This window comes from Zootermopsis nevadensis, unplaced genomic scaffold (genome assembly GCF_977971745.1).
Source record: "Zootermopsis nevadensis isolate Lab colony 2312 unplaced genomic scaffold, Znev_1.0 Znev_ptg000013l, whole genome shotgun sequence".
Taxonomy (NCBI): domain Eukaryota; kingdom Metazoa; phylum Arthropoda; class Insecta; order Blattodea; family Termopsidae; genus Zootermopsis; species Zootermopsis nevadensis.
The window spans coordinates 5,344,448-5,370,002 of record NW_028259145.1 but is presented as its reverse complement, the minus strand read 5'-3'; the positions used below and the strand labels follow the sequence as shown (position 1 = coordinate 5,370,002).

At 42.5% G+C, this 25,555-nt stretch overlaps 1 protein-coding gene across 9 annotated transcripts in view; it reads left to right on the top strand.

Annotated features, from left to right (window-relative positions):
* lobo (coiled-coil domain-containing protein lost boys) overlaps positions 1-25,555 on the top strand; it is a 140,398-nt gene that overhangs the window by 99,691 nt on the left and 15,152 nt on the right. For 5 of the 9 annotated variants that reach the window (XM_087348475.1, XM_087348473.1, XM_087348476.1 and 2 more), the window contains 2 exons: positions 24,776-24,970; positions 25,191-25,349. In XM_087348475.1, coding sequence (XP_087204601.1) covers positions 24,776-24,970; positions 25,191-25,349 — 354 coding nt within the window. Of the gene's footprint in view, positions 1-5,872; positions 6,064-9,933; positions 10,429-22,681; positions 23,132-24,775; positions 24,971-25,190; positions 25,350-25,555 lie in introns of those variants that run through there. The other 4 variants (XM_087348482.1, XM_087348480.1, XM_087348478.1 and 1 more) reach the window with 4 other exon arrangements.

Below are 25,555 nucleotides of genomic sequence, written 5' to 3'. Positions count from 1 at the left end.
CCTGTCAGCTGATTCTAAAGGAAGAACTCCACATGCGACGTATCCTGTCTGAGGACCAGAAGCAGAATCGACTTCTCGTTTGTCAGGAGCTCAAAGATCTTGCAAGAACCGACCCCAACTTCCTTTCTAAGCTCCGTGTGACTTCTTCCTCTTCCCAAAGATGAAAATTCAGCTAAAGGGAAGGAGATTTGAGACGATAGAAGAGATTCAGGCAGAATCGCAGATGGTGCTTGACAGGCTGACAAAGAAAGATTTCCAGGGATGCTTTCAGGCTTGGCAGCGGCGCTGGGATCGTTGTGTTCACTCCCATGGGAACTACTTCGAGGGTGATGGATGAATTTAATACCTGAGATAAGTGTACGGGTTTTTATACGCGCAGTCTTGAAACTTTCCGATCGCACCTCGTACATGGCGTATAGTGGGGCAGCTTTACTATACTTTACGGGACGTACGTTTGTCTAAGCTTCATAGCGTGAAAAATGTGGAGGTTGTGGTGTCACCGATTACACTGCAGACTAATTCAGGACCACGTGCGCATTTGGTTTCAGTGGAATAGATTTAGAAATGCTGTCGGCACTGAATGTATTTCGCAGTTCCCTAGCGTAAATTGTCATTCTAACGAATCGGTGTTTATTGGCTTCTTGTCTTCGAAACTCGCTCAGCTTCTGGAAACATTAATCCCTTTTCCTGTCGCACTAGCGTATCTCTACGGAAGTTTTCCTCTTCTGTTTAGTAATTAAGAATAGCTAGAGACAACTGCTAGCTACGTGCAACGTGAAAGAACGTCATTCTCTACGACAGTTAACTAATGAAAAATCAAGAACATCTCCTAATTCCTATTTGTCAATTGTGCATCGTATCAGCCGAATAGCATCAAATGATGAATTGATTTGGACATGAAAGGAAGCTTTCGCGGTCTGTTTTAAGCAACAAATTCCAATTGCAAGGAGAAACTGAGAAAAACTGCAAAATACCTGCAATGTAGCCTGGCCCAGGGCCAAAATTTGAACCCCGGGCCCCGCGAATGTGATTTACTATTTCGTGACGTTCAGTGGTGCACAAAAGCAAGCAAACATACGAGGCGCGTCCCAAAAGTAAGTTTCCCTGGGGCCGTTTACAGAAACAAAACACAATTTCATGGAAATATTTATTGCAACAGATACAGCAAGTGTCCAGCTATTTTTCAACATATTCGCCACCGGAATTGAGACATTTGTCATACCGTGGGACCAACTTTTAATACCTGTGTCGTAGAAGTCTGCCGCCTGGGATTGGAACCACTGTGTGACAACCATCTCCGCCTCTCTGTCATTCTCAAAACGCTGACGCTGACCGGACAGGAATTTCTTGAGGTGTAGGAAAAGATGGAAATCACTGGGAGCGAGGTCCGGGCTGTAGGGTGAATGATTAAACACCTCCCAGCTGAACTCCTGCAGGAGACTCGCTGTCCGTCGAGCCGTGTGCGGCCTAGCGTTATCACTGACCGCACTTCACAGTCGGCGGGAGCTGGAATAAGAACTTCCATCTTCAACAGCTGCAACGATGCTACTGTGAGAACTCGGGAAGTGCCGTTAGTGCATGCGCCATGCTACGTCATTGCTCTATCACGTACGCACAGTCGCTTCGCGCAATATAAGGTTTGCTAGCTGTGGGACGAGTGGGAAACCTACTTTGAGGACGCGCCTCGTACAAACAAACAAAGCCACTGACCAACTGCATTATACAAGCAGTTGCGTCTACTCGATTAGGTTCCCTGCCCTGTAACTATGCGGTCACTGAAATCTGTGCTCGATTTTACACATTGCTCTAAATATAAGACGCTGAATAAATACGAACGGGTGAGGGAACTTGGATTGTTTCGATTGAAATTCCTCCGAGTTTCTTAGGTAAACTCTGAGTCGTGTTTGTAATAACAACGCTTCTATCGGATGTTGCGATGAAACCTAAGTTCTTTCTCATTCTTGTATAGCCGTAGTTCATTTTATGACGAAAGAATCGCTTCCATTTTAGTTACGATGTGCCAGGAGCCATTTAATTCGCATTCATTTGATTTTTATATTCTTCATTTGTATTGAATGTTACGACCAGAACAGAGTTACAGTCTCGTCACCCGTATAATATCTTGTCCTTAATCTTACAACAGATCTGCTCACAAATGCCTTTTAGACCTTACACAGCGAAGGTAACTTTATTTTCCTCTAGCCTCTGCGTCCAGACCGGTTCTGGGGCCCACCCAGCCTCCCTTCCAGTGGGTACCTGGGTCCTTTCCCAAGGGTAAAGGGCGGCCGGGACGTGATGCTGACCACTCACCCCTATCTAGTGACGAGGTTGAGAATGAGTACGGGCTAAACACCTCTCCTCCCAAGCGCCTGCATGGCGTAGGGCGGTATCGCACTAGGATGCCAACGGGAGGCCATGGCGCAGCTGCCAGCATCTCGGCCAAACTCAATGCATTAATTTAGTAGTCATATATCGCACCTGGCATCCGTCTGGCAGCGCTTCCAACTTGGCATCGCTGCCAACCAAGATGCCAAGTTCAAATGCTACTGGCATCGCTGCCACGGCCAAGGCCAAATCAACATCACATGACAGTCTGGCCAGTCCATTGACGTCCGTGCGTGAATGTGCTTGTGTGTATTTCTGTTTCTTCCAAACATGGATAATTTCGACACCGAAAGATTGATAATTGAAATTCAGTCCCGACCATCACTATGGGATTCATCTGCTATTGAATACGCAAACCGGGACTTGAAAAAAAGAAACTGGGTAGAACTTGTGGAAATATTTGGAGGAGATTTATTTACAGTAGAAAAGAAAGAATTAGCTAAGAAGTGTTTCTATGGCTTTATTTGTGGGGCCGCTTTCCAATATGGCAACTTGATTTATAAGTTTTTTTGTTTAGCAATCTATATATCACAAATAACGTGAATTAAGAAGAAACCTGTTTTTATAATGTTTTATTAAATAAAGTTTGTTCATGTAATATTACATGTGATTTGCAAGAACTGAAATATTTCAAATTCAATAATGGTATGGACGTGCAAAGTGTGTGTATGGAGAATTTTTCTTACTTATTTCTTTGTTACAGAATTAAAATTCACTCCAGGTATGTAGTTTTGATAAAGGTAAATCTCATTTTCTCAAAAGTGATAAAAGTGGACATTTCTCCTTGCTAATAGCCCTTCATTTCGTGATCTCATAATGTTGATCCATCTGTTCGCTCGACTGGCGTCGAAAGCTGGCAGCTTGTCTGGCGTCTTTTTCTGGCAGTTGGACGCCATGGCATCGCTGTTGGTGTCGCTGCCATGGCATCCTAGTGCGATACCGCCCGTATAGTGGAACACCTTTTATTTTACTTTAAAGGCTTTTATCGAATCCGTTTTGTGTCCTTGGCGTTCCGTAGTTGCCGTTTCAAGTCGGAAAGACGATGGGACATGAATTCTTGTAACAGGAAGGTACGAGACACGTGCTTGGTTGATTTCTCTCCTTGCCACTATGTCCAGAAATCTGTGAGACCTCGCAACCTCCCAGCCAGCGAACACGGAGCGACGTTCTTTTCTCGTGTCTAAAATGCTGTTAGTCATAGTTCATGGCTGTTCGCTTAATACAGCACGCTACGACGTTTGAGAGTTCAAATGAAGAGCTTAAAACAGCGCTACATTATTCCTCCTGAACTGGGGCTTGTTCCATCTTACGCTGGTGGGGCAAAGGATCTTTTAACTTGAAGAATAATCGAAGAGACATCATAATCACTCACACTGAACATTGATTAAAAAAACCCAGGGCGTGTGTTAGTCGCAAGACCTTCCGTTGAACGAGTAGCTAAAGGTACAATTTGGCTGCACGCGACAGAGACAAGCGACCGAGGCAGGCGACAGAGACGGGAGACGGACACATCGCAGCTTGTCGCCACACACTTTTGAGGTGACGACCGAGACATGCGGCAAAGTGTTTGTTTTCTTTGTTTTGTTGAGACATACGTGCACATATTCTGTGAAAAATGAGTACAAAAATGCTTCTAAAAAGGTTACTCGAAGAATAAGAAGAAGAAGATGTGTTGCTGTGTTATTTGTTGCGAAAGAAACAAAGAAAACCTATGAGTTCAATATTCAAAACCAGACGTGAAGAAGGATCTTTCTGTCGGTGGTCAGTGGTCGGTTTTCTGCTACTAATTCTACCAATTGCTCATCTTGGTCACCAGTAAACCTAATTTCTGCCATTATTTTACTCAACAACACACGTGCTGCCTGAGCCCGTCGCGAGACACTACTGGTCCGAGAGCGGTCTCCTGTGCTTTGTCTCTGTCGCCTGTCTTTGTCTCGCGCTCGTAATTGTACTTCATACGATTGTACAGAGAGCAGACAGGAAGCGACCAGTCTCGGTCTCGCAATTCTGTCGCCTGCCTCGGTCGCTTGTCTCTGTCGCGTGCAGCCAAATTGTACCTTAAGGTTTGTAATGCTTCTCTCTCTCTCTCTCTCTCTCTCTCTCTCTCTCTCTCTCTCTCTCTCTCTCCCCCCTCCCAAGCCGCCCATCAGTGAGGAGTATTGTGACCGACAGCAGAATTCCATGTCTTGTCCTCATTACTCGGCCGGTCACAAAATTAAAGGCGACGAAGCGACATTGTCTAGCACAGGATGTGTGCTGAAAGGAAAGAGGAGGAAGTCGCCAGTTGCGTTCTCGTTTGTCTGGAATATGTGACGTTGTCTGAGGTGGCGACAGAACCATTCCGAGCGGTCCCCGCCCCCCAAACAAACCAGCAAACACGGTCCCCGGCGGTGACTGAACCACGGACGTCCAGTCCGGTGCCAGTTAAACCTCTCTCGTTCGTGGGATGGACGAGCTCGGAGTCAATATAGGGTCTGTTTATATAGGAACGTAAAGATAACGACACGAGCCCTTGCCGATTTTTCAGAAAATATTATTCAACGTTTTTCATTGGAACTGTTTAGGAAAAATATCGTTGGAGACGTAAGTTGGGCGAGACTCGTTCGTGGGATGGACGAGCTCGGAGTCAATATAGGGTCTGTTTATATAGGAACGTAAAGATAACGACACGAGCCCTTGCCGATTTTTCAGAAAATATTATTCAACGTTTTTCATTGGAACTGTTTAGGAAAAATATCGTTGTAGACGTAAGTTGGTCGAGACTCGTTCGTGGAACGGACGAGCTCGGAGTCAATATAGGGTCTGTTTATATAGGAACGTAAAGATAACGACACGAGCCCTTGCCGATTTTTCAGAAAATATTATTCAACGTTTTTCATTGGAACTGTTTAGGAAAAATATCGTTGTAGACGTAAGTTGGGCGAGACTCGTTCGTGGAACGGACGAGCTCGGAGTCAATATAAACAGTTCCATTGAAAAACGTTGAATAATATTTTCTGAAAAATCGGCAAGGGCTCGTGTCGTTATCTTTACGTTCCTATATAAATAGACCCTAATTCGGCGTTCATTTATCCATTTTTACGTTATCCACAATTATTGTCGACACTGGACGACTTTGATTAATGATCCATTCCGAGTTTATCAGACATTATTGTTTCGGCTGCAGACATTCCCTTTGTAGTGTTGACCGAATTAGGAAGGAGGCATGTTTGAAGGCAGTTTATGGAGAGACTGAGGAAAACCACAAACATCTCTGACGATATCCGATAACCGGCCGAGATTCGAAGCGGATACCTTTTAACAATGAACGAATCAGTCAACTGGTCCATTTATTGACGTTCGTAATCAACGCAGCCTAAAGCTGACAGTAATTTCACGTAGCAAATGAAGTTGTAGTGAAATCGAAGTAAATCGATATGTAATTAAAACGTATGAAGGTAAAGTTGCCTTGTGCCTTAGCTCCACACCAGGGGGCAGGAAGGCAATGCGCCAGACGTTCTGGATTTGGACGCAAGGTGGAGGGTGTGACGCGGTCACCCGTCAACAGACAGGACTTCCTGTTGAGTGGATGTCTGTGTGGGCCACCTGAGCGGGGCTGCTGACGAAGAGAGAAATCTGTGCCCGTTCGCGGTAATCGAACCTCGGTTGTCCATCACGGAGTCGGACGCCGTTTGAAAGGTAGACAGGCCCAATGAACAGCGATTTAAAACGTGTTCCGGCATGGAATGAGAAATCTCCGTCCTGTGGTATTTCTGAATGCATTTTTATGTTGTAATTAGTACAGAGATTTCATTCCGACACGGTCCGAAGTAGTGGATTGATTTTTAGGTTATGTAATTGCCCCTTTTAGCAGTAGAATGTGCAACGCTAGAAGGAATTAGAACGTGATTTTGATTGGTGAACAGTCCAGCATTTGTAATGACAACGTGCGACCTTTTCAAATTGAAGATTTCTGTCTTCTGGGTTGTTGCGCTGTGTAGTCTGGTAGATGTTTACCAACGTTTCAGAGATCATACTGCCTCCGTCATCAGAGTATGAATATTTCTGTCTTCTGGGTTGTTGCGCAGTGTAGTCTGGTCGATGTTAACCGACGTTTCAGAGGTCATACTGCCTCCGTCATCAGGGCGATGAGTATGAAGATTTCTGTCTTCTGGGTTGTTGCGCCGTGTAGTCTGGTCGATGTTTACCGACGTTTCAGAGGTCATACTGCCTCCGTCATCAGAGTATGAAGATTTCTGTCTTCTGGGTTGTTGCGCCGTGTAGTCTGGTCGATGTTTACCGACGTTTCAGAGGTCATACTGCCTCCGTCATCAGAGTATGAAGATTTCTGTCTTCTGGGTTGTTGCGCTGTGTAGTCTGGTCGATGTTTACCAACGTTTCAGAGGTCAAACTGCCTCCGTCATCAGGGCGCCCTGATGACGGAGGTAGTATGACCTCTGAACGTTGGTAAACATCGACAAGACTACACAGCCCAACAACTCAGAAGACAGAAATCTTTATACTCACCGCTGTGAGAGCCTCAAGTCTTACTCTTTCAAATTGCCATCACAGTATTGTCATGGAAAGGCTAACCTAACCTAACCTCACTGAGGATAACTGACAACAGGCTGAGATTTGAACCGGATATGCCCTGCACTTAATGTCTTGGTATTGGATTCGTAGTAAACATGCCAATTTTTTTTAAGGAATGACGAGGTCCATTACGTTTGGGAGCGATTATTTCTACCCTGTTTGTAGCGCAGAAACATCGCAGTGCACTAGGCCAGTGGTATTCAACCTGGGGCACGCGTACCCCCGGGGGTACGCGAAGACATCTTAGAGGATACGTGAAATTTTAAAAAAATATATTAATTTATGATAAACACTGAATAATCAGTAATGTAATTTATTTAATTTATTTTAGATATAGATTATATACTATGTATAACTTGAATTATACACCAACAGCTTTGGGGGTAGAAAGTTGAAGAGAAATTATATCTGGGGGTACGCGAACAAAAAAGGTTGAATACCACTGCTCTAGGCAATATAGTTCTTGGTTCCAAGTCTTCTGTGTGTCTCGAGAATAGTACATTAAACCTTCTTACAGTGCGTATTCGATTATACGCGTGAACAGTTATTTGCTGGACGAGGAAAAATTCGATTACGCGGTGCGTGAGCAACTTCGTTGTTTTACTCAGCACATGAAAGAGAATAAACATGCAGCTCAACCGTCCGTCAAACTGCATGTAACCCCCGTTGTCTCAGTCTCGTTTACACTGTCTAGCGGTTAGAAGGCTGGCCTTGTAATCCTGGAGTCTCGGGTTCGATTCCCGGCGGTGCCCGAATTTATAACTTGTGTTGGGCAAGGCCGTGGTCTAGGAAACACGGAGTTTTCCTCCGGGGGCTTCTTCCCCGGTTTCTCCGTGGCATCCCAACAATTACTCCATTCACACAGAAGAAGGCAATGGCAAACCACTTCTGGGTCATCTGCCAAGAACGTATATGAACAGGTCCCAGTCCGAGAAAAGGATGGAAGGATCCTGTTCATATGGACCTGTCGTCAGACAGAACACAAAATAATAATAAGATGAGGTGGTCTAGCGGTTAGAACGCTGGCCTTGTAATCCTGGGGTCTCGGGTTCGATTCCCGGCGGTGCCCGAATTTATAACTTGTGTTGGGCAAGGCCGTGGTCTAGGCAACACGGAGTTTTCCTCCGGGGGCTTCCCCGGTTTCTCCGTGGCATCCCAACAATTACTCCATTCACACACAGAAGAAGGCAATGGCAAACCACTTCTGGATCATCTGCCAAGAACGTATATGAACAGGTCCCAGTCCGAGAAAAGGATGGAAGGATCCTGTTCATATGGACCTGTCGGCAGACAGAACACTAAATAATAATAATAATAAAAAATGATATCTCCCTTGGACAGCATTATGGGACAAAAAAGTAAAGATTCCTCCAGACACGTTTAGCTATGATAGATGCGCAGTGGTTGTTGACCAAACATTCCGTACATATTTTATTTTAGTGTCTAATTTTCCCTCGATGTTTCAGTTTAATGCGAAACGTTCCAATGATAGTTTATCACGCAACAGTTTGTTCACAAATAAATATCTTTACAACGTATGTACAATTTTTTAAAAATTTGTTTACTTTGATTTTCCACGGACGCTTTCCCGTTACCCCGTTAATCCCATACAAAATTAAGTTTGTACAACGCGGATTCACCGAATACGTCGCTTTCGAGGAACGTTAAAGCCTCCCCTCCCCCCCCCCCCCCCCCCCCCCCGCGTTGGACGAGGGTTTACTGAAACTCTGTCTTCCAAAAGTCTTTAATCTCATTTCAGATTACAACGCGCCCGTTTTTCTGGGATATAACGTTTTTCCTAAATTTGTAGCTGTTAAACTGAAGAAGAATTGATACAAAACATTATTGAACAGTCTGTAAATACTTTTAAAAATTATCGATGTACAAGTAGCCCCCGATTTGCGCCGATTCAGAATAACGCCGATTTTGAAACCAGCAAGTCAAAAAGTGAGAAGAATATATTTTGCTATTATTTAAAACGTTTTACAATGTCTCTCGTACTCCTTCTTATACTAAATCGTAATTCTTACATCGCTGATTTTGAATAAAAATTATAAATACAGTCATCTCTGCAATTACGTATGTTTCGTTAACGCGAATTTGCTCCAATGAGATCGATGAATCTGTAAAAGCTGTTTGTGAAATGCAAACTTTTGCATATGAGAGTTTGCTCTTATGCAATTTCATTCCTGGCGCTTTAAACTTTGAAAGGACTAATTTAATCTCTGCGGAGGTACCGGGGTTATTTTTACTACGTGATTTTGTGTAGATCGGCGTCTTACATGAATGCAACTATCGCATAACAGCAGAGATGACTGTACACATCAATCACATGAAAGAATCGCGGGGACCAACGAATTGCCGATTTTAAATGTGTAAAACATATTTTTTAAATTCCCTTTATTTTATTTACGTTATTTCAGAGCTTTAAATGTAATGCCATTATATTACTCGTTAATGTTTTGGTGCTGGGAACGCAAGTCATTGACTTCCCATTGATTTACATTATAAAAGAGTTTCAATTTACGCCGATTCCGTTTACGCCGGTTAGTCCAGGAACGCATCCCCGGCGTAAATCGAAGTCTACCTGTATTGGATTTTTCGTTTAGAGATTTTATCAATTATTGGCGATTTTGAAAACGTTCTCGGAAAGTGTATGAGTTTTAATACACTTACAGTTAGCTAATTGTTAATATTTACTTTAATATTAATCTCCTGTTCCTGTCTGTTGGTTAGCGCAGCAGTCTGTTTGCGGAAATTGTGTTTTTTTGCTTTATCCATCGTCTAGGTTTTAAAAAAACGTTTCGGAACTTGTTTTTGTTTCCATCTTCAGGAGGACAGGTGAGCGAAAGCCTTATTTGCTTGTCCCCCAGGTGGAGCTAGTCTCCGAATTTGGCCAAGTGAATGAGCTAACGCGCTGGGCGGTTCGATTTCACTCATCTCCATCTGGCGCCGATGTTAAGAGCTTCTGAAGTCGTACCTCCAGTACTGAGTATCTTCGTCGCGTAAGGACAGCCTTGCCTTCATCGCGAATAAGAGTTACTGGAACGAGGAATGGTTGGTTGGTTGGGTAAATGTCGCATTTGGCAAGAGGAATGTTTGATGTCGAGGGTGACGATGGGGCGGACGGATGTGCGGGTAAGGTCGTGATGTCTTGGCTCCCTACAGAGCATGCGTGTAGCTGGCAGTGCACATTTTCGTAACATGTGCACACAATATTAACACTTTGAGGACAGTAGAGCTCCACTTGTGTGATTAACCTAATGACCAGTCGCTGAACGACCAAAACCATCAGCGACCAAACGAGGAGACCAGCAGGGCGACCAGCAGTCGAGCAGTATGGACGTCGAGGAGAATGTCCATGAAATCTTTCGATGAACTGTTGAGCGCCTTAAGACCATCAATTACGGGATTGGATACCAACATGAGACCGTGCATATCCGCTGAAGAAAAGCTATGTGTGACTTTGAGGTAGTACCATTTAAAAAAAAAAAAATTAAATCAACCAAATCAACTTACGTGAACGCAATGAATAATTTATTGCATTCCAAACTAATAGCCAATTAACAGTATTTTTGAAAAGTTGTTAGATAAAAGAACATAAACACGAGCAGTATCAAACGAACGGATTTTTAAGAAATTAACTAGTACCGAAAATTCAAAACAAGTCCACATAACCACAGGAATCTTTTGTATCATCAGAGACATCAGATGAGGGATGTTCATCCGAAATTCTTCGTTGTTGACCTGAAGGAGGATTTCTGTAACAACCACTGTGATTATAAACAAGCGATTCAGTGCCCCAAGACGTACGAGGTGCGATCGGAAAGGTTCCAGACTGTGTCAATAGAGGGCGAACCGGATATAGTACGAGCTTCTGCCGCTAGGGGGTGCGGCCTACATTCATAGTGAATCAGTGTGCCAGCCGGCATCATCGAATTAGCATTTGTTTCTTAGTTACGGGCGTTTTGGTAGTGCATTACACCGACCCTCCTGCGATTTCGGAATGGCGTGTGCATCAAATTTTGCCAAAGACTCGCCAAAACGGCTACGGAAACCTATGAAATGCTAAAGCAAGCATTTGGGGAGTCCGCAATGGGTCGTGCACAAACTTTTGTGTGGCATTCACGTTTTAAAAATGGCCGAACCTCTGTCGATGATGACGAGCGTTCTGGACGACCATCTTCGAGCACAACGCCCGAAAATGTTACGAAGATTCGGCAGGCCATTCACGAAGATCGACGTCGTACCATCAACGACTTGTGCGACATTGTTGGGATAGGCTATGGGACCTGTCAGCTGATTCTAAAGGAAGAACTCCACATGCGACGTATCCTGTCTGAGGACCAGAAGCAGAATCGACTTCTCGTTTGTCAGGAGCTCAAAGATCTTGCAAGAACCGACCCCAACTTCCTTTCTAAGCTCCGTGTGACTTCTTCCTCTTCCCAAAGATGAAAATTCAGCTAAAGGGAAGGAGATTTGAGACGATAGAAGAGATTCAGGCAGAATCGCAGATGGTGCTTGACAGGCTGACAAAGAAAGATTTCCAGGGATGCTTCCAGGCTTGACAGCGGCGCTGGGATCGTTGTGTTCACTCCCAGGGGAACTACTTCGAGGGTGATGGATGAATTTAATACCTGAGATAAGTGTACGGGTTTTTATGCGCGCAGTCTGGAAACCTTTCGATCGCACCTCGTAGTAGGGTATGAAAGTGATCCCGTAAAGTTATCTGTGTTGGGCGTTTTGTATTGTTTGTATTATTTTTATTTTGGTCGAAGCCTTTTTATGTTCGGGAATTTTCCTGAACGAGGATAAAAGTGATATCAAAAACATTCTGTCTTCATCCTTTTCCAACGCAGCCTCCCTTGCTATCCTAGCATCGACAGATCTTCGCAACTCAGTAAGCAACTCCTGATCAGTATAGCCACTACAGAATCCTTGCCTTTTCCCTCTGGTAGCCGAACGATGTTCCGGGTATGGTCCAGTAGCATTTTGACCGGAAGAACCATCCTCTTCTGACATGCTGTTTGCAGAACTTGGGGTTTCAGTTGTGGTTTTTAAAAATGAAAGTTGATTATAGAAAATATATTCACTCTTTCGTGATGCTGCAGAACCACTTTTAATGTTTTTCAATCTTCTTACCTCTCTCGCGAAGCAGCTTCTGATATTTTTCCATTTTTTTTGGAGAGATATCCCTGCGAACAAATAATTAATCAACAATTTATATACAAATAATAAATAAAAAGTACAAACATTGAAATTAAAGAATTTAAAGAAATATTTCCATTTTTACTGTTTACAATTTTTATACCTATTTACTAATTAACTATTCACATTCTTTTGACGTAAATACGTCTATAAGAAAGGGTCATTCGGCAAAAAAGTGGAACGAAAAAGTGGTTACCTAGGGAACGTCGTGTTTACTCGGCATTGTTGTTACCTATAAAACATTTCATTACATTACCTTACCTTACATTACATTACTTTACATTACTTTACATTACATTACATTACATTCAGCTACCACAGACCCATCTTAAGCGTAACTAATTCAAGTTGAATAAGCAAAGTCTTAATCAAACTTTACTCAATTGTAAAGCATGTATAAAGGAAATATTTAGAATAAAGCCAATATATAAACTTCCTTTCCGTGTAGACGTATTTACGTCAAATTCTCCGGAACCGTGGTTCCACTATCACTTTTTGTTACAGATATCTGGCAAGTGGCTGCAAATATTTCAATGGTATTCAACCGGGGGTACGCGTACCCCCGGGGGTACGCGAAGACATCTTAGGGTGTACGTGAAATTTAAAAAATATATATATTATTTTTTGATAAACACTGAATAATCAGTAATGTAATTTATTTAATTTATTTTAGATGTAGATTATATACTATGTATAACTTGAATTATACACCAACAACTTTGGGGGTACAAAGTTGAAGAGAAATTATATCTGGGGGGTACGTGAACAAAAAAGGTTGAATACCACTGGCCTATTTCATCTGGAATATTTTCAGAGATACATGTTTACCTGTACCTACGAGGGAGAAATGGCTTGAAATAGCAGACGAGTTCAACGTCAGGGCAAATTTCCCCAACTGCATAGGGGTAATAAAACCATGTAACAGTGGGTCATTGTATTACAACTACAAGCATTTTTGTTCAATAGTCTTACTTGGAATTTGCGATGCAGATTACAAATTCATTTACGTGGACATAGGAGCATACGGGAAGGACAGCGATTCCTCTATTTTCAAGAAATCAACATTTTTTTAAAGAAACTAATGAGCAATGGACTACATGTTCCTGAAAACAAACCGATATCCTCAACCAATAAAATGCCTGTACCATATTTCATTGAAGCATTTGGACAGTCTGAAAAAGTAACGCGTTCTTATGCAGGCTCTAATGTAACTCCACAGAAAGAAATGTTTAATGCTAGACTGCACTTTCGGAATACTAGCCAATAAGTGGCAAATTTTCCACAGAGCCATGAATGCTAAAGCTTGTTGCGTTCTGCATAATTATGTACGAGTAAGAGATGGATGGTCTAGCGGTTAGAACGCTGGCCTTGTAATCCTGGGGTCTCGGGTTCGATTCCCGGCGGTGCCCGAATTTATAACTTGTGTTGGGCAAGGCCGTGGTCTAGGCAACACGGAGATTTCCTCCGGGGGCTTCCCCGGTTTCTCCGTGGCGTCCCAACAATTACTCCATTCACACACAGAAGAAGGCAATGGCAAACCACTTCTGGATCATCTGCCAAGAACGTATATGGACAGGTCCCAGTCCGAGAAAAGGATGGAAGGATCCTGTTCATATGGACCTGTCGTCAGACAGAACACTAAATAATAATAAGATGAGGTGGATATCAATATGAAGACACCTGACAATTCCTGGATTCCAAAACACCGGACGGCATGAAACGAGGGGGCCTGTTACAGGGATTTCTTTGCAGATTACTTTATGCATGAAGGTCGATTGGAATGGCTAAGCAATGTTATTTAGCTTTAGTAGCATTAAAATGTACTTCTACTGTAATCACTATTTGTTGTTTGTAAAATTGTAGACATGGTTTTGACATAAACCCCTACAGAGGACTTTGATATCGGTACGTTTTGTAATGCATCCATACCCAAACACATACCTAAGTACTTTAATATTCAAGTTTCTTTACTTACCTAGATCCTTTTTCGACGCCTCAGGAAGTCCTTTCTCGCCAAACAATTCCACAACCTCTTCCCACTGACTTCTTTTCAACTCCCTATTTGCATAATCGGGACTTGCGAGGTCCCAAATGGCTCTTCGTGACTCTACGGCCGAAATAAAACTTTCAGTATCAAAACTCATGATATACTGATCACGGGAGAAAACACGAAACAATGGATATGTCACCTCTCTGAGCTCTGGTCGCTGACTGAGTCGCCCGCAATGTGAACACGTGATTGCCATCTATGTATCTCGTGGTCGTTGGTCTCCCGTGCGTCGCTCACTTCTTGTTGGTCGACGGCGGCCATTGGTCGCGGTCGCCCTCGTACTTAGCTTTTCTACCTGGTGGTCGCCGGCAACCGGTCGACAGTGTGAAACGTCCCTTAGACGCTTTTGAAGCGGGCTTCATCTACACCGAAGGTGTAGACAGTGCTTATTTTGTTCTTTAATCCCGTTTTCTTCTATGTTATGTCAATTTTCTGATAGGCCGATGTTGATTTATGAAATTCGGAAATTCGTCCTTAAAATCACGCGAGAAGAAGGCTGAGAGTACGCGAGTGTAGGAGTACACTTTATCTGTCAGTAGCTCAGGTTTTTATAATTGTCGTCTCTTATTCTCTGCGAGCTCCACACCTTATTGTTGTTATGGGTTTACACTTTGTGTGTGTGGATCTGAGGTGAACGATAACACTTTAAGGTCTCTCCCATGTCTGTCGATCGCGTTTTCCCTGTTGTGCAGAAGTTGGTACCGAGATCGCATTTTAGGAACAAAACGTTTCGCGACCGTGGCCTCAGATTACATCAGTGCAACAATGATCTACGTGACATGGCATCGGAATGTAATTGTACTCGAAGGAGTGGATATTTCCAGTCTTGCGTACTGTGCGATGTCTTGTTAATTCCAAACAACATAAATGAAACTTGTCTGTGGAAGAAACAGTGTAAAATTACTGTCTCAGTAATGAGTGATTTTTGTTTAAGGAAATTAGAAATATGTGAAAATATTTGCGGTAGTAAGTTCGTAACGAATTTAATAAAATTTCAACGAAGTTTTAATAAATTTCGGCCCACGAATTGTTAAGAAAGGGTGAGAACCCCTGTTTTAGGGGCGCTTGAATTAATTAAATACTATCGAACTTCGTGCAAGAAGTTGCAGTGAAATGCGTTTTTTTGACGTAAATACGTCTATAAGGAAGGGTCATTCGGCGAAAAAGGGGAACGAAAAAGGGGAACGAAAAAAGGGAAACGAAAAAAGGGGAACGAAAAAGGGAAACGAAAAAAGGAAACGAAAAAGGGAAACGAAAAAGGGGAACGAAAAAGGGAAACGAAAAAGGGGAACGAAAAAGGGAAACGAAAAAGTGTAACTTCATTGTTATGTTACCTAGGAAACCTCATTTGTTTACTCAGCATTGTTGTTACTTAGGAAACGTCATCTGTTTACTTATCATTGTTGTTACCTATAAAACATTACATTACCTTACCTTACATTATATTATATTACTTTACATTACATTCAGCTTCCACAGACCAATCTTAAGCGTAACTAATTCAAGTTAAATAAGCAATGTCTTAATCAAACTTATCTCAATTGTAAAGCATGTATAAAGAAATATTTAGAATAAAGCTAATATATAAACTTCCTTTCCGTATAGACGTATTTACGTCAAATTCTCCGGAACCGTGGTTCCACTATCAATTTTTTGTTTAGAATTGCACATCTTTTATGCAGAGTAACAACATGACGACAGCACGCTGTGTTGTGTTGTGACGTATCTTTGTGGCGACAGTACAAAGCTGTGACTCCGGGGGCCAGGAAACCGGGCAACCGACGCGGTGATCGTGCATGGTTGAAGGGCCGCCAGCACAGTCGTAGTACGTTCGAGTGGGTTCAAAACTTACGCTGCCTGGAGTCATAACGTGTGTCGGCCTTTCATTACATGCCCCATGCGAGATGTTTCGTGGCTGAACGCTCTCAGAGAAGAGCGAAATGAATGCGTTTGGAGGTAAAATTACTCTTGCTAACAAGTATCAAGCCTCGAAGACACGGGGCGGAGGGTGGGGGTAACCTGACGTACTGTAGAACTCGGTTATAGTTGGAAGTGGCTACAGTGATGCACCGTCATTAAATAGACAATACTACCGGTGTGAACCTATTCCCACGGTCCCCTTAGATATTCTCTTGCTGTTCGTAATGCAGCAATAAGCTTTCATGTAATCGTCGACTAAGAATTTATTCCTAATTCGTCTTTCCATCGCATTTTAGTGGTCTGTTTCAGACTACCAGACGAATCGGTGTTCAGAAGTAGGATTTGAGGTGATTTTAAAGATGGCCATGTTCAGGGGGTTGTTTCGCCGTATAGTCTGGTAGAAGTTTACCGACGTTTCAGAGGTCCTTGCTGCCTCCATCATCAGGGAGATGAGTAAGGTCATGGAGACAGCAAGGACCTCTGAAACGTCGGTAAACGTCTACCAGACTACAAGGCGAAACAACCCAGAAGACAGTCATCATAAGTGTTCAGAACATTAACCTTTTAAAGATTATACACACGGAAATTTCTGTCTCATTCTGCTGGCCTTGTAATCCTGGGGTCTCGGGTTCGATTCCCGGCGGTGCCGGAATTTATAACTTGTGTTGGGCAAGGCGGTGGTCTAGGCAACACGGAGTTTTCCTCCGGGGGCTTCCCCGGTTTCTCCGTGGCATCCCAACAATTACTCCATTCACACACAGAAGAAGGCAATGGCAAACCACTTCTGGATCATCTGCCAAGAACGTATATGAACAGGTCCCAGTCCGAGAAAAGGATGGAAGGATCCTGTTCATATGGACCTGTCGTCAGACAGAACACTAAATAATAATAATAATAATACACACGGAAATTTCTGTCTCATTCTGCGTTTGTCGGAGCTGAGAGACGCATGTAGGCAGTAGAATGTAGTCTGGTCTTTGCAGACGAAATGTGTCCAACGTGAAGACGTTATACCGTGTATCTGCGTCTGTGAACGAAAATTTCTGCTCGGAAATAGCGTATAGAACTTGCTTCATCTTGATCGTACTGCTGGGTTGTCAGGCCGTGTGGCCTGTTGGCGATTTCATGCCATCTGTTAGTGGTTTTCCGAAACACGTCACTGCCCTCTAGCCGTGAATACTGCAAACTTGTTGTGTAGCAGCGAAATTATTTTACTGAGAATTTGCAAACAAATCAATTTTTGAACGTCAACTTGACTTTTACAGTCAGTGCTTTCCGAAGACAGTTCATTTTTCGAATTCAGTTGTTGATAATTCATGCCCTAATTTGGAAAATAAGCCTGTTGCTAAGCTTGAAGATTTAAAGACACCCGTTCTTGTGGAGTGGATACATTTGGAACTCGTTACAGCTGATAAAACGTCTTGTGCTTCTAGGTACACGCCTACCTGTCACCTGCGAGTGTTATCTGCGTCACATATGTGTACAGTTTATCAGTCTTGTCTATTTTTAAGTGCGACGCAGCGTGAAACAGGAAAAAGGGGGCGGATTTAGTTTGCTGACGTGGCGGCGATTTTAAAAGAACTCTGGTCCAATTTGAACTTCCGCAAGAGAACGTAACGAATTTCGGTTAAGTGATGAATCATTTGGGCTCCTTAAGTCGGCTGTCATTCGGAACCATCCAGTACGACTTTTTTACCCGGGGACATAATGGCTTAGAATCTTTCTTTCGTAGTTCCTTCACGGGTTCATGCTCAACTCCTCCCACCCTGTGCTCTGTTTTGTAATCTCCCTTTCCTTTTAACTAACAGGTTATAGCGTTTGTATTAATATTTTAGAGGCACCCTGTTCGAATTTCTGTTAACGGATAGTTAATGGGTTTCCTCATTCTTATGAGGCGAAAACCAGAGCAGTAACTTTAAGCCAGGCCTGTGCCCCCCTACTGTACCGTAATATCATCAACATGGCGGCAGGGCGTGGCTCGTTATTGCGAACACGATAATTTTTTGGTTCCCTGCAAGGAGAGCTGGGCGACTGTCAGTTTCTCAAGGACTCTGCATCAAGAACGTAATGCGGAGATCGATGGACACAGCTGGCGAGGGTCTCCGCGTCTCCGTGTAATCTGCAGCCAGTCCGCCTGTCTATCTGTCTGTCTGCCTTGTCAGGGAGCTGACCCCCTAACCCTCACTAACCCAGAACACGCATGGACGCCGCGGGCGAGCGGAGAAAACCGCGAATGGACAGGAAATGAGCGAGGGAAGTGGACTGTGTGGGCAGAGAGAGAGCGAACAAAGGAACTGCGCGTCGCGTGTTTCACCAAGCAGACCTGTGTTCGAGACATCATTTGGTGCAGACCAACATAAATGATTTTTATTCTTGTTTAGTAAGTGGTTGTTGCTAATTTCACTCTTAATTAAACGCCATTTGTTACTTGACTGTTTTACTACAGCATTTAAATTAATGTGGCTGTTTAGTGCCATCTAGGAATGCTTCCTGAAACTACCTCGACGTTTTTTTATCGAAAGCTGTCCTTCAGAGTATACGTCCTCCGGATATTTATTAAACGTACATAACCACACTTAGCCAGAAATTACTTTGCCTTGCATTTCGTTAAAATAAACTTGTATGAGACACTCATGTTCCGTGGATGGGGGTTCAGAGTAGGTTTGCATGAAGAGATGAATCCTCCTCTACCGGGATTCGAACCCTGGCAAACTGGCCCGCAGATTTTTATTTCTGTTTTAGCAATGGGGTGAGACTACGTCTCTGTAGAGCACCGGCCGTTAATGACCCCATTGTCCAACCCCCAGATGATACACGAGAGAATATCTACCTTCTGATGCTAACTCCTTCATAAGCGTGGGAATGTTGAATGCGCAGAGCTGATTCATGTTTACAGGGAAGTGTATATGTCACTCGATAGGAAGGCAAAAACGAAACAGACTCAAACACGCATTACGTTCGTCGATGCCTTTTTGTTTTTAATGGCGTCCAGTGAACTTGCCTGAATATGAACGCAACCTTGAACTGATTATCCAAGCGACTTCATTGTTAAGAATGAGCCCAGCCCGTAACTTCTCAGATTCGATGTGATATTTAAAACAAACAAACATTTGATTGTGATAACAATAATGCCTGGAATATTGTCGTTCCATTCGGCAACAATCGACACACTTTTTGTTCGCAGAACTGGGGAGGAAAGATTTTTTAAAAAAAGAAACAACACATGCGCAAACAACAAACGACAGGCATATATTTTTTTACGATGCTGAAAAAAGATTTGTTTCTTAGGGTACAATCACGATCACTCGCCAGAAACTACCAGACAGGAGGAGTCTTATGGATTTACTCATGGTTAAAAGACCACGACGTTTTAATGTTTCCCTTCGAAGAAAACGTAGCGGTTGGAGGGACAGGATTCAAAAGGTTCATTCTGTGATTCTTATGATTTTCTTCAGTCCCCCCGTCCAAATCCTGGGACAGTACATTAAAATTGGCCGCGACTGCATCTTTTAACATTCTTCCTTACTCATGGTTCACAGTGGTCCTGTTTGACAAGACTGATCTACAGTTTATGAAAGTTTCGTTAAACAAAGTATGGATCTGTGGATCTTTGTTTAAATTCGAAGCTAGCGGGTAAGTTGCTGTGTTGATCCTTGGCCGAATGATACAATTGTTTGCGTTCCACATTTGGGCGACGGCGTGGGTGGACGGTGATTGAATGTCAGGCATCTTAATTAGGACAACTGACCCCAACACAAATCGAACGGCCGTGAGTCCTACCCAGCCTAGTAGCGAATGAGTGTTCGGAGGACAGAGGTTGGTTGATACGAGGTGCTACCCAAAAGTTCGGGGAATTTGAATTCCACGCGCGAACCGGTTGTGGAATGTCCTGCCGCCGATAGATGGGGCGAGCAGTACCCTTTGTGAATTAGTGTTCCAACAGCAGTGAAGGAGAGAGGCCGGGTTCTTGAGTCTCGTGCGTTTTTGTAACGTTGTGTTGTAGTGGCAGATTTTAAAGAGCAAAGAATCTGCATCAGATTTTGCTTTAAGCTTTAAAAAAACTGCTGTAGAAAGCCACCGCATGCTTGTGGAAGCATTTGATGAGAATGCTGTGAGTCAAAGTAAAACTTTTTTGTGGTACAAACGCTTTAAGGATGGACGAACGTCTGTCGACGATGATGAGCGTTCAGGACGACCATCGACAAGCACAACACCGGAAAACATCGCGAAAGTGCGAGAGGCTATGGTTGCAGATAGTAGACGAACAATCCATGAAGTTTTTAAGCGGCTACGGGAGAGCATTAGGCGGAAACGTCCGGAAAAATTGGAGAACAACGGCTGGGTTCTCCACCACGATAACGCGACCGCCCACACATCGCTCGTTCTTCGGCAGTTTTTGGCTTCCAAAAACACGACAGTGATTCCCCACCCGCCCTATTCACCTGACCTCGCCCCCTGCCACTTTTTCCTGTTCCCCAAAATGAAATTTCGATTGAAAGGCCGACGTTTTTACACAATTGAGGAGATCCAGGCAGAATCCCAGGAGGTGCTTAAAACACTCACACTTGAAGACTTCCAGGGATGCAGGGAATCATGGAAAAAACGCTGGGATCGCTGTATCCATGCCCAAGGGGACTACTTCGAAGGAGACGGTGGAAACTAGGAATTATGATAAGCGATATTATTTTTATGGGCAAATTCCCTGAACTTTTGGGTAGCACCTCGTACATCAGTAGGGTTCCTGCTTTAAAAGGAAATAATTGCTGTTTATTCTGATACATATACGAAATTATATGCGCAAAATGCACAGTTGCTAAATATTAAAGCGGATGGTACATATACGTACTGCTGTGCTTTAAGTTGTGTGCTTCTTCTGTGCAGTAGAAACCGTGCGAACTTCAAAATGGGACAGACTCACTCTGTTGTCTCAATGCTTAAGGCAGGGGTGGCCAACCCGCGGGCCGCATGTGGCCCGCCTTGAACATTTTTCCGGCCCGCGAGATTCATCACACTTTTACAAAATATATTTATTTTATAATGGCCAAAGTAGTGAAAACCAATGTATTAAAAAAATACAAGCTCAGCTTGTAGTGTTCCTTCGTGGAGTAAATGAATCATTTCAAGTAACTGAAGAAATGTTAAATTTGATAAGTTTAAAAGGTACAACAACAGGAAAAGATATTTTCCATGCTGTTGAAAACTGTTTATGCGAAAACAAGTTGGATTTGGAAATACTTTCTGGAATATCAACTGATGGAGCACCTGCTATGATAGGTAAAGAAAATGGAGCTATAAAATTACTAATCGATAAAATAGAATCGAACAACAAAACTAGCAATCGCTCCAAAAGAGAGGATTTAATTATAATCCACTGTTTGATTCATCAACAAAATTTATGTGCCCAAGTATTATCGATGGATCATGTTATGCAAGTAGTTATAAAAACAGTGAATTACATTCGATCACATGCACTTCCGCATCGACAATTTAAGGAGTTCCTGAAAGAATTAGATTCTGAATATGGTGACGTTGTATACTTGAGTCAAGTCAGATGGTTAAGTCGTGGAAGATGTTTACAGCGGTTTTATGAGTTACGAGAAGAAATTGACTTGTTTATGAATGACAAGCAAAGACCTGTACCAGAATTAAGAAATGATGAGTGGTTATTGGATTTATGCTTTTTAGTGGATATTGTCGAAAAACTTAATCAATTAAATATATCATTGCAAGGAAAAGATAACCTTATAATCGATACATTTAATCACATCAAAGCATTTCAGAAGAAATTGTTGTTATTTGAATCGCAATTGAAAAGTAATAACGCTCACCACTTTCCATTGTTGAAAGAATTTAAGAAATCAAAATGTAACAATTACATCAAATATGCAAAAGAAATAAGAAAACTTACAGCTGCTTTTGAAAGCCGATTCAGTAATTTAGAGTTAGACAAATACAACAAAATTTTTGAAATATATTCATCTCCCTTTCATGTTAAAATCGAGTCGGCCCCAGAATATCTCCAAATGGAACTGGTTGACTTACAGTGCAATATTGAATTAAAACACATTTTTGAAACATCTGAATCAAAAATAGATTTTTATAACACTTACGTCACAAAAGAGAAATTTTCCAATTTGAGAAATCTGGCACAAAAAGTTGTTAGCGCTTTTGGTTCAACTTACACCTGCGAATCGTTTTTTTTCGAAAATGAAATTGACCAAACACAAAACACGCTCAAACATAACGGACGCTAACCTGCAACACCAATTACGATATGCAAATACCCAAATTGAGATCGATTTGCAAAAGCTAAGTGAAAGAGTGGAGAAACAAATATCGCACTAGTAAAATAAATATTTTTTAATGATTTCATTATTTTTATTTCATTCATATTTATATATTTTTTATATTTAATTTTTAGTGCTATATATTTCTTTACAATGTACGCTTAGTATCATTATTATTATATTATCTATGTTTACATGTAAGAATAATAGTAAACACAATAATAATAACTCATTATGTTTCAATTTTTCACTCCAAAAAAATGTCTATAGTGTATCTAAATCTAATATGGGGATACATAATTTTATATGTGGCCCGCGGAGTTATGATGCATTTCCAAAGTGGCCCGAAAGATCATTTGGGTTGGCCACCCCTGGCTTAAGGTATTGTGTATGCTGCGATAACCAGGCCTGTGTGGACGCAGAGGTTCCAGGCGTTCTAGACAGAGCTGCTTCACACCGCTGCTTGGTTTACGCACCGCCCCCAAGACTCATTTGGTACTAGCCTACCGTTATCTTATCTGCTTTAGGTCCAAATATTCTCACCCTGTTCTCAAACACCCCTAGTCTCGTGTTCTTCCCTTGATATGAGATACCAAGTTTCACACCCATAGATTAAACTGCCCCCTGTGCTTAATCAAGTACCACGACATGTGGATGTGTGTGGTCACTTCACGCTGGAGATGAGATATATACCGATAACGGAGCTTTGGTAAGTGGCACTGGAAAATCATTGTTACCGCTAGATACTCGATAAAAGAAAGAGTGGTTATTCCATTATTGCAGAAGGGGTTTTGCTTTCACAGGCTGGTACAGGGTGTTCAATTTAAAACGGAATCGTAACACATGAACCCATTCACGCACGAAACGATGAACGCAATGGCGATACTGAATTCGTGCGGCTGACTGCACTATTTGAAATCGGTTTGTCCCTCGATGAGCACTTGGCCACAAACAAAACACTTCCTTTGTTTCAAAAATGCTGTCACTAGATAGAGTATTGTCTTATTCGATATTTCTTCGTCAGGATACGGCCAATGTTCCACGTACAGTGTCAGACGATTTGGATGAGAGATGAAACATATTTTGTTCACGTTTGCGTAGCTTTTGTGCTACTGGGCAGAGGCAGTCTGCCAGCAGGAGAAAAACTTACTTGTTGTTGGATTGCTCTTTAAATGATGATAAATTCTGTATTTGTAGTAGTTGGCTGCAGAGCACAATCAAGAAGCCCCTGCAGCGACACAGAAACCATTATTCGTCTTCTGCCATCCAGTACGTATTTTCTCGTGGACAGCTGTCATGTTTCCAAATTCTCATACTGCTCTTTGACGTGATACCTGAAACTTAATCACAATCTTAGAGGAGCGATGTGTGACAAACTGTGACTGGGCATGTACTAGATTATGGTGGTGTCATGTCACGGAAGGAGGAACCTTTAACTATCTTTTGCCAGTGCACATCCTCAAACAATATTCTCATGTCTGTGGAAGGACCAGAAATGACATGGCAGAACAAAGCAGGTACTGGCGATGCTCTCCACCAACGATGAGCGTGTCTGGTGACCACAGCTCGCATGTCCCTTTTACTCTTGGCTGATGATCCACCGTATGACACATCGTGAAGAAAACTTTTGGAAATAGCTACTGTAACGAGTTATTACTGGAGTTATTTAAATTACCGGAAATTTTAACTTAACTTTGTTGCGCACATTCGTTATTAAATTCTCCATTATGTTTTTCGGTGTCAGGAGTCCACCAAATTCAAAGCCCTGTGTATTATTTTGGAGTTGTTAGCATTATTCACAACCCCTAAGCTAGAGGACCACTCCTTGTCAGTTGTCCCCGAGTGTTTATTCAATATATTCACCATTACATTCCATTTGAGGAGAACATCCTCCATGTGCAGTCTGAGAGCCACAATGCCTGCCACTCAACATAAACATTGTGTTATTTCCTTCAGACCACATATTACCTAACTTCACTTCATTCTGCAATTTGCTACTGGCATGTCCTGATAATGTTTACACCACCTAGAGACTTCATTGCCAAAGTATAACTTGCATAAAATGATGTAGGTTAGCTCGGCATTAACCCATATAATCGCTCTGATGGTGGAAGCTGTAAGCACCACTGACTTAAGTGTTAGTAAATTTCTACCAGCCCGCATGATGCAACATCCCAAAAGACAGTCATTTTCTCCCCTATATGTGTTCACTGCTTAATTATATTGATGACACTTCAATAACAACATAAGCCAATCCAGCGTACTGTCACGTGGTACAAGAGGCCTTACCTGTGTAATTTAAAGGTTAAAGTATTTTGCTTCATTGATTTGTATGTTTCTTGTGCTGTTGCAGCCAGATCGATTGTCTTCACCAACTGCGGTGATGGAAAGGCAGATGGGAAATATTTTTGAGTACAGCACGCTCCTATGTTCCTTTCTCATTGGTTCTGGTTATGACGCGTATGTCGTATCAGGCTATGCCACCAGGGAATTTTGTGATTTCGACCAGACGAGAGTCGTGTGTCCGTATCTTCCAAACTGTACAAAGGTAAATACCAAGACCATCATGATTCATCGGCCTTACCGATGAATAAAGTCTGTAATTACTGAAAATGTCATCAGTTAAGAGTGAAGCCAATGGGTTTTGGACATTTGAGTGCAGAATTTACCTACAAATGTTGTATAAATTTGCTGTAATTGTTCTTCCCACATCCGATATCGTCATTAACTTCAAGATACATTCGCAAAGCATCTGCGTTTATGTTTAGATAGAGTCGGAGACTGAAGATGATGCAGAGCCAAAGTACGTAATAAAAAGTCCTCTGAATTTCTGTAGCAAGTTTCTTCTGGAGATGGAGATGAAGAAAGTACGTGAGAAAGAAGAGGAACAACGGAAAAAGGAGGAAGAGGAGAGACAAGCAATTGAAGTAGGTGTTTGGCAAAAAAATTCAAGAGACTCTTTGAAGTAAAGTTGTCCAAGATATTCCTCATCCTTTATGGAACCCAAAGACCCTGCCACTGCCACTATCCTGGGCCAGCTGAATCCTCCCCACACTCTCCCATCCGGTTTCTTTGAGATTCATTTAAATTTTATCCTCTCATTTATTCCTAGGTCTTCCAAGTGGGCTCTTTT